Raw genomic sequence first — 12,590 nt, 5'->3', positions numbered from 1 at the left:
TAGAGACACCAGATATGAGTGGCAAAGTACACTGGCAGAGGTTGGCAGAGTACACGCTGAAGGCCTGACACCCAGACGCTTGCAGACAACTAACTGCTATTCAATCTATTACAGTGAAAACCTTTTTTTTGTTTTTAAGGTCACACTATAGTCACAACAGATATGAGTGGCAAAGTGCACTTGCTGAGGTTGGCAGAGTACACGCTGAAGGCCTGACACCCAGACGCTTGCAGACAACTAACTGCAATTAGCTTACAGTGAAAAACTTTTTTTCTTTGTAAAGGCACGCTATAGAGACACCAGATATGAGTGGCAAAGTACACTGGCAGAGGTTGGCTATTCAATCTATTACAGTGAAAAACATTCTGGCCCTCCGTTAGTGATAAATGTTGGAGATGCTCTGGGGGTTTGGGTGACATAGAACACATCTGGTGGAGCTGTCCAGCCATCAAGCCATACTGGCAGGTTATACTAGCTGATATAGCAAACATTCTCACATTGAGACCAGGCCTCACCCCATCTCAGGTTTTACTAGGGTGGCCCCGCTCCTTCCAGGATCCTCATAAACAACAACTTCTACACACACTACTTGGGGAAGCCAACGCCCTTGTGCCAACACACTGGCGGCGACCCAGCATACCATGTAGGGAACAATGGATAAGACGGGTTGAGTGCACCAGGGAAATGGAAGAAATACATTGGTCAATATTGGGGAGACGGAACAAATACCTTAAAATATGGGGACCGTGGCTTGAATTCTGGAATCGCTCCCCAGGAGGTGATCGGAACTCAACCATCCTAGCTAAGTGATGGACCATCCGTACGTAGACCAAGACTATTGCAATCTAGCACTATAGGAGAATCTACTAGAAATGATTCAGAGGTTACCAGGCAGAACAATTACCCCCTATCCCCATTCCTTTGTTACCTCTACTCTCCCCCTAGACTACCCCACTTCAGGTTCCGTCTGCCATAGTCATACACCCCCTCAAAGGAAAGAGCTGCGCTATGGACGTCTACCTCCCTAGCATTTTATCCGTTACACCAAAACCTCATGGTGCAGACTCGTCCCAAAGCTGGATTAAAAGTATGGGGAAAAGTACAGTATCTAACTATGTGCATATGTATTGTTATACCCTTTTATGTAATACCTGAATGTCCCCTCTTCTCTTCTGTACCCCATACTCTTTATGCTTTTGAAAATAAAGAAAAATGCATTTAAAAAAAAAAAAAAAGAAAATTGCTAAAGTTAAAGGGATTTGTAGGAATGTCCATATCACAGTTAATGGAAATTGCAAGTCAGGTGTATATGAACAGGGAGATTGAAACAAAGCAGGAGGAAGAACGTAAAATGAGGATGAAGGCAGATATGCTAGCTGTAGCTATCATAAGTGTAGAGAGACAGGGAAGGGAGGTGAATAGAGGAGTTGAGAATAGGCTGAGTAAGGGAGGAAGTAGGAATCACTGTGCGTATTGTAGAGAGGAAGGATATTGGAAAAGTGACTGCCCACAGAGGGAATATAAAGCAAGTTATAGATAAGACAAGAGAGAAGGTTACGAGATGGTTACAGAGGTGGCTATAGAAAAAGTCTTGGAGGGAATGACAGTAGTAACAGAGGAGGTGTTCAGGGAAGTAGATACTATTCCCCTACCCAGAGATTAAGGGATAGAGAAGATAGAGATTTTGTCGGTCTGGCTGACACTGTCATGGAAGACTATTGATACCGACTGGGCTCCATCCCCCTTTAGCCGAGTGCAGCCTATGGTCGATGTATCAATAGAGGGAAAGAGGAGCTCTTTCATGATTGACACTGGTGCTGAGTACTCTGTGGTAACTAACCTAGTTGCTCCTCCTTCAGGAAGACTATAACTATGATAGGAGCTACTGGGAAAAGCGCTGCTAGACCAATTCTCAGGAGTCATACTTGTATTCTAGGAGGCCATTTTGTTAAGCACCAGTTCCTATATATGCTGGAGTGTCCAGTTCAGCTTCTAGGATGAGATCTATTATCAAAGCTTCAAGCCCAGATAACTTTTAAACCCAACGGATCAACGTCTCTGAAGTTTAATAGATCACCAGGCATAATATCAGTATCGGTGCAAAGGGAAGAAGAATGGCACTTCTACTCTATAATAACAAATACAGACCCTAAGAGTGATGAATCCTTATTTGACATTTCAAGAATATGGACAGAGAATAATCCTCCAGGACTTGCTCGCAATATTCCACCAATACACATTGAATTAAAGCTTGGAGCGTATCCTGTTAGCCTTAGTTAGTACCATATATTATAGAGGGCTGAGAAAAATATACAAACCTATGTGGATAAGTGTGTAAAGTATGACATCCTAAAATTCTGTACCTCCCCTTGGAACACTCCATTATTACCTGTTCAGAAGCCGGGATCAGATGAGTATCATCCTGTACAAGATCTAAAAGCAGTTCATAATGCAGTAGTCAATATACACCCAGTGGTACCCATCCCCTATAATCTGCTTGCTTTAATACCAGGTGGGGCAACCTACTATACCTTCCTAGACCTCAAAGATGCTTTCTTTTGTTTCTGGGGTACTGCTGAAAAATTATGTATGGGCATCCACCTTCCATACTCAGTAATTTAGGAGGAGATTTATGTCAGTTTGATGATGGAATTACTCGGCTGTAGGTGGCTGAGTTGAGTAAAACTATGATGAAGGTACAGAAATATGTGCAAGATAGGTTACCTATGAACATATATCCACCTGTTCATTCTTACTATCCAGGGGATCAAGTGTGGATAAAAGAATGGAACACTGTTCCATTAGGTTCCAAGTGGAGAGGTCCCTATGTTGTTCTTTTATCTACCCCAACAGTTGTAAAGGTTGTAGAAGTGACTCAGTGGATTCATCACTCTAGGGTAAAAAAAACAGTAGCAGATTCCTGACAAGCTACCATAGATCCAGAGAATCCTTGCAAGATCCGGTTGAAGCGTGTGACCCAGTTGGATTAAAAGTGGTTTTTGCAAAGAGAATATTGTTAAAAGGGAACATCAACAAAGATCTACAAGTAGGTGTTTTGATGGCCACAATAAAGCCTGACCTCCTACCAACGTTAAGCCAGAAGAAAAACCTCTGTGAAGAAAAGTGAGGATCAGGAAGGACTCCATTCCCTGCAGCCCTCACATCCTGGAAGCTGAGGTACCATCGCACGGGCGAAGAGTCAGGACAAAGATGTCAGGAGTGATGTGTTTGATAATGTGTATATTTGTGTTTTTAATTATTCAGGAAGGTAGAGGTACCAACACACCAGGCTGTGAGGTTTGCATTAAGACTACGAAAACAGGCAATCATATTTCCCAGACCCTTATTTGGCATTCACAATATGAGTGTAAAGGACATGTATCTAAGTGTAGATACTTGAGTATAGATTATAGTGTATGCCATCTAAGAGCAGGAGAACCTAGGTGTTTTAGGTCCAGAGTATCAACCCCGTACAATTTGGTTGACTATTCGGAATGGAGACTCACAGGGGACCCTGATAAATAAGACCATACTAGAAACCATACATTCTTCAGGTGTTCTGCTATTTGATGCATGTAAGGCGATATCAGGTGGTAGGAAACCGTAGAATGTATGTGGTGATCTTAAATGGGTCTAATGATAAATATATTTGTCCAGTAGTAAGTACAAATATATGGATCCAAAGTGCCCAAATAAAGATATAATTATTGTCCATATTGGTCCTGTGTAGGGTGGGCAACCTGGGGACAGACAGTAGATAAGGATATGATCGTCACTAAGTTGCCTACCAAGCCATATTGTAAGTCTAGGGAGTGTAACCCAGTCCATATACTTATCAATGACCCAGAACGATTCATAGATAGGTTTGGGAACTTATTTGGGTTCCAGATATATGGAACAGGTTTGGATCCTGGGACAATATTATTTATATGAATAGAGACCGATACTGTGGCAACCCAGACTCATCAGGTCTTTCATTCCTTCTATGAGGAGATGAGTGTGGAAAATAAGATCCCCCATAATGCGAAAAACGTATTTATAGATCTAGCCGAAAGCATTGCTGGTAGTCTTAATGTAACCAACTGCTATGTGTGTGGAGGTACTAACATGGGAGACCAATGGCCATGGGAAGCAAAGGAGGTAATGTATTCCAGTTCTGAGACAGTTGAACAGTTAATATCTTCTCAAACTGATTATCAAGTGAGTGTTAGAGGTAAATCTGAGTGGCGATTAAAGACCTCCATTATAGGTTATGTTTGCATAGCAAGGAAAGGAATAATGTTTAATACATGTGTAGGAGAATTGACTTGTCTAGGGCAAAAAGCTTATGATGATGATACAAAAGATACTACTTGGTGGTCAGCTTCAAATGTCTCAGAACCACCTAACCCGTTTGCAATTTATACCAATTTAAAGGATGTGTGGTTTGACTTATCTGCTACATCTAGTTGGAAAGCCCCAGCAAATTTGTACTGGATCTGTGGTAAGAAAGCCTATTCGGAGTTACCACAGGACTGGGAAGGGGCATGTGTATTAGGTATGCTCAAACCATCCTTCTTCTTGTTGCCAATTGAAACAGGAGAGACCTTGGGAGTTAAGGTTTATGATGTGAATCATAAAAAGAAGCTAGCATCCTTGAATGTAGGTAGCTGGGAAGATAATGAGTGGCACTGGCTGCCTTAGCGCGCTTCATTGCCAATAGGAGGGATGTAATATGTGAGGGAACTGGTTAACAGCCAAACTGTATGCCCATGAAGTGTTATTGTATTCTAATACAGGGATTCAAGCCTCATTCTACCATTAGGCAATTATGGATTCCTCTGTAAAGCACATAGCCTTCTTACCAGGTAAACCAGTTGGGCTGTTGATAAAGTCCTCCATTCACTTCCAGTGCAAATAGAAGGAGGTGCATGTGGAAAGTTCAATCTCAGCAACTGTTGTCTGCACATAGATGATGAAGGGCAGGCAGTGGCTGATCTCACAAGCCACATGGCTAAACTGACGCATGTACCGACTTAAGCCTGGAACGGGTACAATTCTAGTAGTTGGTTTGGAAGTAGGTACGAGCAGCTTGGAGGGATTAAGACATTGGTAGGAGGAGTCATGTTGATTATAGTGTTGTGTCTCTTTCTACCATGTTTGGTTCCATTGGTAATTAGGTCCATACAGAGTGTCATAGAGAGCACGACAGAAAGGAAAACAGCTGCGCATCTTCCTGTCCGCCCGCACCTCCCATGCCTCACCCTTCTGTCAGTCCCTACATTGGCTTCCTATAAAATATAGAGCTCAATTTAAAATTCTGGTTCTTGCTTTCAAATCTCTACAGGCTGCTCCCACCTATCTATCCTCCCTTATACACAAGTATGTCCCGTCTAGGCCCTTACGATCTGCTGAAGACTTACGTCTATCTTCTGTCCGTACTCCCACCTCTGATGCTCGCCTGCAAGATTTCTCGAGGGCTCCACCGTTCCTGTGGAACTCTCTTCCCGTTAGATGCTCACCCAGTCTCCACTCCTTCAAAAAATCGTTAAAAACCCACTTCTTCATAAAAGCGTATCAATTAAACTGTTAATAGCTCCCAACTGATTCCTCTTCTGCAACTGTCACTAGTCTAATACTATCCTTACCTTTTGTATCAGTTTACCCCACTCCCTCTAGCATGTAAGCTCATTGAGCAGGGCCCTCAACCCCTTTGTTCCTGTGTGTCCAACTTGTCTGGTTACAACTACATGTCTGTTCGTACACCCATTGTAAAGCTCTGCGGAATTTGATGGCGCTATATAAATATCATAATAATAAGTGGATTGAGCATGGTCATTGAATCAGTCGCTGCTTAATATATTAATTCCTTAACACACAGAAGGTGGTGGTAAGCGGACATTTATCAGCCCTTCTGGTTACAGGGAAGTCACAGATGTTCTTGCTCTGTTTATTTTAGAGGAGGCACTCACTGGGCTCTTACTTGTTACTAGACGACTTGTATGTTCATGCCTGACCTTTTATGTTATCTTTAAACCATTATTTATATGGTAAGGGTTTGATGGCTGATAGTATAGGCTATTGTGTTATCTAATCACATTATTAATAGAAACACTGTATCTGTATCTGTATCTTTTTACTGCTGTCCATACATTATAATCCAGTTGATTATCCTGTTCTCTTTCCAGAATCCAGGAGTAATTTTGAACTTGCTGTCAATCAGCCTCAGGAATCCTCAGCCCCAGTAGGAGGCTCAACCACCATTACCTGCTCATACAATGCTCCTATAAACAAAACACGCATGGATGCTGTGATATACTGGAGAGCTGGAAGACCTGATGGACCTATAGCATATCACCCCTCTAGATGGATGGTTCATCCCACTTACAGAGGAAGGACAAAAGTGACACAGCAAGCAGATCTACAGATAATGGGGGTAAACGATACAGACAGCTCTGTATATTACTGCTTCGTCACACTCAAATTGTGTAGTGGAGCTCAGAATATCACAACTGTAATCAGCAATGGAAATGGAACCAAACTGAATGTTACAGGTAATGTCAGAAAACACTCATTGCTCATTACCTACTGTCTTCTATAACTAACAGCTGGCAATTAATACTTCAACTTATCAGTTCACTTGCAAAAAAGGAAGTGAAAGAATCTGCAAATGTGCCTCCTGCCCTATGTACTCATCTCTTTGATAATATCTGTGTTTTGTGAATCCTCCAAAAGCATTGATTTTAATCCAGACAGTGACACTATACAAATCAAGGCAATTGCAGATTTGATCGACACAACCAAATTCTGACAATATATGATGATTTCCATTGCATTCGGAATTTGGTGATTTTCATGAGATTTTGTCAATATGGACAAAATCTGATATTTAGTGAATAATCCTGTATTTGTTGATATGGTACCAGTATAGTGCACTAATGAATAGACTTACTCACAGTGAAAAAAATAGTTTCAGGCAAATTAGGTTTCATCCATGTAACATTTTGATTCCAGAAAATTTGGTCCATGCGATCATTTTGGAAAAAAATATTCAGATGATGAGAAAATGCAATTATTACATAGTATTGTTTTAATAGTACTGCAAAATAATAAATAATATAAATATAAATATTATGCAATGTATTGATAGGCAAATAATTTGTGCCATTTGGTTCTCAGTAGTGATGTCGCGAACATAAAATTTTCGGTTCGTGGACGGCGAACGCGAATTTCCGCAAATGTTTGCGAATGGGCGAACCCGGGGAACCGCCATAGACTTCAATAGGCAGGCGAATTTTAAAACCCACAGGGACTCTTTCTGGCCATAATAGTGATGGAAAAGTTGTTTCAAGGGGACTAACACCTGGACTGTGGCATGCCGGAGGGGGATCCAAGGCAAAACTCCCATGGAAAATTACATAGTTGATGCAGAGTCTGGTTTTAATCCATAAAGGGCATAAATCACCTAACATTCCTAAATAGTTGGTGGGGGCCATAAATCCCAATGGGGGGACCTACTGTCCTCCCCCCCGGCCCCCACCCCTGCGCGGTGGGTGGGGGCTTTAAAAATAATGAGGGGGGACCTGCTGTCCTCCCCCCCTGGCCCCCACCCCTGAGCGGTGGGTGGGGGCCCTAAAAAAAACAATAAGGGGGGACCTACTGTCCTCCTCCCCGCCCCACCTGTGAGTGTTGGGTGGGGGCTATAAAAATAATGAGGGGGGGACCTACTGTCCGGTCCCCCTGGCCCCCACCCCAGAGCAGTGGGTGGGGGCCCTAAATAAAAATCCCGCCCAATCAAAGGTGACTAGGGGTCCCCAAGCCTCTAGTCACCCATCCCCCCACCTCCAAAAAAGTTACCCCCTACCTACCCCCCTCACTCTAAACAATAGTGAGGGGGAATAAAATAACTAACCTGTAAAGAAAAATTCAACTTACCATTTGACGTCTTCTTTTTTCTAAAATCTTAATTTTTCAGCCGCAAAAAAGGCCAAATAAAAAGCCATCATACCCGTCAAATTTAAAATAAAATAAAAAAACCTGAGCGCAAAAAAAAATACGGACGAAAAAGAAAAAACCCGACGCTAAAAAAATTAATCCATCTTCACCCATGGAGGGCTCCGCACAGACTGAGCTCTACAGGGAGGGGGAAGGCCTTGCCACGCCCTGCAATTAGGCTACGAACACTCTGATTGGCTGGTTTAAGCCAATCAGAGTGCTCTTTGTCATTTTACACAGCGTGGGAAAATTCCAAAGAACTTTCCCACGCTGTGTAAAATGACACAGAGCACTCTGATTGGGTGGCTTGAAATCCATCCAATCACAGTGCTCTGTGTCATTTTACACAGCGTGGGAAAATTCCAAAGAACTTTCCCACGCTGTGTAAAATGACACAGAGCACTCTGATAGGGTGGCTTGAAATCCATCCAATCACAGTGCTCTGTGTAATTTTAAACAGCGTGGGAAAGTTCTTTGGAATTTTCCCACGCTGTGTAAAATGACAAAGAGCACTCTGATTGGTGGGCTTGAAATCCATCTGAATGAATATATAGTAATTTAATTGATATTTTATGTTCAATCTAATAAATAAAATGTTTTTCTTTTAAATACAGTAATCTTGTATCATGTTTGCGCTCCTTTCAAAACTCTTTTATTGATTATATTGATATCTCTACTGCAAGATGAACAATGTTTTGACCTAACAAGGTCTTTCGCAAGTTCAAAATAAAAAGTGCAATAACTGATTAGTAAATTGGTAACAACATGAATCAGTGAACCACTTAATTACAAAGTATCATGTTGCTAAGCATCAAACCTGACAGATTTCCAGATACAAGAGGGGAGAAGGCACCATGACTATGCACAGGTCTGCCTTGAGGGCAGTGGCATAACTACCACAGTCACAGGTGTCGCAGTTGCAACCAGGTCTGTCACTCCAGGGGGCTTGGCTGCAGCTGTATCACTTCAGGGCACCAGGCCTGGGCTTGCGGACCCAGGGTGACTGGCAGGAGGGCACAGTACTCCCCACCTGCTGGTCACTGTATGAAGCATGGCCACGTAGACCGTGGATAGAGAGACCTCTGTTTCCCTCTACCATGGTCTGACTGGAAGTGCTCACTGAGAGAACTTCCTGTCAGATTGGGTACCGCGGTCTGCTCGGCAGAGCTATAGGAGAGAGCAGGTACAGAGGGAGACTGGGGAGAGACAAATGGGAAAGACTGGGGGATTGACACATGGGGGATGGGGGAATTGAGTACTGGGGGAAATTGAGACACATGGAAGGGATGGGGGGAATGTGACATATGGAAGGGACTGGGTTGGAATTGAGACACATGAAAAGTACTGGCTCAATTTAGACACATATAATGGATGGGGAGGAATGAGACACATGGAAGGGAGTGGAGGGAAATTGACACATGGACGGACGGGGTGGAATTGAGACACATGAAAAGTACTGGGAGGAATTGAGACACATGGAAGGGACTGGTAGGTTTGAGACACATGAAAGGGACTGGGAGGGTGGACTTAAGACATGGAAGGGGGGAATAAGACACATGGAGGGGCTGGGGGGAATAAGACATGTGGAGGGGCTGGAAGGAGAATGAGCCATATGGAAGGGCTGGGTGGGGATGAGACACATAGGAGGCAGGGTAATTTTTGCACTAGGGCCTGGTGGTTTCTAGGTATGTCCTACCTCTTTTAAGAATGAATCCTCCCAGGCATTCTGACCTCTTGCCTGACAAACTATTACTATTATAGAGATTATTATAATTGTAGAGATTATAAAGATTGGTATTTAGAATGCTATCACAATGTTTAGTGGAGGAAATAGGGACTTCCTTTACATCTCTCTATACTATCCCTTAGGTTAGTTTTACTTTGCTCAGTGTAAAACACTACAATTCACTGCTGTGACAGAGAAAAACATAAGTATTGTTCCAAAGGTTCATTTGTACGCTCGGCATCCCCATTAGATTGTGGATTATAAGCATATTTGAAGGACAGAGTGATGTCTCCAGAAGCTAAAGAAGCCAGTATAAATGGAAAACATCCATCATTCATTGATTTATAGAATAAATATAATATGCCATACAACTTATTATTAAAAAGAATAACATCTTGCTTGCTATCCACCCCCTGCTTAATATAACACACTGTCAAATTCTTTTTTTTGTTTTTAGTAAATCCATTAAAACCAGGAGAAACCTCATCCTCATGGACTCACGATTCGATTCCTTGTGTTCTGCACTTTTATCCTGTGTGGGATTCGTGGCTATAGAAATGTTAGGAGTAAGTACACATTAACTACTTTCATTTAGAACATCTATGTGAGTCTTGCAATGAATCCCTTATTGCATTTTTTGTATATATCTCACATTTAAAAATTTTAAAATACCAATGCAATACACATTTTGTGAAAGGTAACACCAGCTATATTTGAATATATACTGAATCTAATGCTTTGTATATTTTGTAAAGTCATACTCTTTATGGTGTATATGGAGAATGCAAAATACAACTTTTTTTCAAAAATGTATTCATTTAAAACAATGTGTTTTACAATCATAGTGTCCCTTAATTTAATGTAGGTTCAGGTAAAATAAAATCAAGAAGGGTTTCTATATAAAATGCATTTTTAAAGTTACAATTGATAGATAAATTCAGTTTCAGAATAAAAGATAAATTCCCTTTTCAGAATTATTATAATTAATAATATTAAATAATAGAATTGATAATTGTTTTTATTTTTTTATGTTCTATCTTCAACACTTTTTGTCCAAATCTTTATAATTTATAGATGGCATAATATAGGATAGCTTACAGGTCAGCCCACAGTCACCCGATCAGTTACATTGTTACATGATCACTCTTTGTATAGGTGGGTACAAAATTATACATAGTCTGTTCTTCTAAACACTAATTAACTCCTTGAGGGCACACAACGGAAATATTCCATTATGATTCCCTTTTATTTCAGTTGTGCCCGTAAGGGGTTAGCAACGGAAAATAAGTAAATATATGAAAATATATCTTAATAAGGTTTGACTGATGAATGGAAGGTTCTGTGAGATCAGCTTAATAATGTGATGTCTGTCGTCTTTTCAGATGGTATCAAATCGACTGACTAACTCTTAAGAACTGAAAACAGAAGTGGAAGAAATAGAGACAAAATTGTTTGGGGGAGCTGGGAGATTTATTTTCCATGTTTATATATTTAATTCATGCAGTTAAAAAGGGACTGAATACTTAGTGGTGAAAAATTTAGTAATGTGTTAAGTCTTGTGGACCCAGGACAATGAACACCATGCCATTATTACTTTGATACCATACACGTGTATATGTAATTCGAGGAACTCAACAAAACTCAATTTGTTTTTAACCCTGATGCTGCAAAGGCAAAAATAGAATCAAAATGATGACCAAGCCAAAGTAGTTATTAAAGAAAAATGCAATTGTACTGCTTTTTTTCATAATATGGTGGTGGGATGCAAGAGGAGAAATGAAATACGTACACTGCCCTTCACATTATCACATGGGTGCAAGTAGTGGGGATTTGTGCAGTGCCCTCCATATAGACCCCTTTATTCCCAATAACACAACATGAAACTTAACTGGTGAATAGGCCACAGCTTTTAATAAAAGGATTCACCAATCAATATTGCCAATATTAAATTGATATACACAACATAACTACAAAAAACAATTATACATAACATCAGAACTCTCATGGCCGCTTGCCCTCCCCACTCATTCCCACCAACACTGGCCACAAAACCTGGCATTCCACCAACATCATGCTAACATTATCTTTTGTCTCAGTGGGCACTTCCGTACAACCCATACCTTAATTTAACTGAGGCTAGGGGAGGGATCAGCCCTGATTTCCTTCATTACCATTGGACTCCCCAGTCCAAACCATGATTGGCAAGGACAACCATCCACCACAAGACCCCATTCTTTTAACCCCTAAAACCAGTGAGGGGGAGCACACAGAAAAGCCATGGTCTGTTCCAATCCTTCCTGTATTGCCAAGTTGAAAAGGTCCAACCCCATGTCTGTGAGGTGCACCCCATCACTCCAAAAGTACATAGCTGAAAGATGCAATGCTGGACTGTAAATTCCGCTACCCACTCGTCTGTTGAGCTTGACCTATCCATGGCCCTGTGATCACTGACAAACCTCCAGAAGTTGCGAGACACTAAAATTCCAACCACACCAGACAGAGATCAGGGAACAGAACATAAACTCTGGCTAAGTCCTTTAAAATAAAATCCCTGAATATGAGACTCTGCTCCCCAGATGTATGAGCAACAAGAGATGGGACAACCAGAACAGCTCCACAACCAGCTACACCCAAAACATGTCCCATGCAGCAGCCCAGTCAGCTGAATCCCTTCAGAATGAAGGGCCTGCTCAAAAGCTAACCATTCAGCCCAAGCGTTACCAAACTGGGACCACATAGCTTCTGAAACCAATGCCCAAATGCAAGCTTTCCACGCTCTGCCCAAGGGACCACAGTTACTGCAGCAGAGGAAACTAAACTTCCACAATTGTAAACGAGAGAGGACACCCGCTATAAATATTTTGGCCCCAGGAATATGCACCGCCCTGCA

The 12,590-nt window shown here is 41.6% G+C and overlaps 1 protein-coding gene across 1 annotated transcript in view; it reads left to right on the top strand.

Annotated features, from left to right (window-relative positions):
• Positions 1-12,590, top strand: part of LOC134601890 (uncharacterized) — a 296,175-nt gene that overhangs the window by 143,331 nt on the left and 140,254 nt on the right. Inside the window, exon 4 of the mRNA XM_063446394.1 lies at positions 6,168-6,533. Within this exon, the coding sequence (XP_063302464.1) occupies positions 6,168-6,533 (366 nt within the window). The remainder of the gene's footprint in view (positions 1-6,167; positions 6,534-12,590) is intronic.

This window comes from Pelobates fuscus, chromosome 3 (assembly GCF_036172605.1).
Source record: "Pelobates fuscus isolate aPelFus1 chromosome 3, aPelFus1.pri, whole genome shotgun sequence".
NCBI classification, from domain to species: Eukaryota; Metazoa; Chordata; class Amphibia; order Anura; family Pelobatidae; genus Pelobates; species Pelobates fuscus.
The sequence above is the reverse complement of the archived record's forward strand: the minus strand, read 5'-3'. Positions and strand labels throughout refer to the sequence as shown.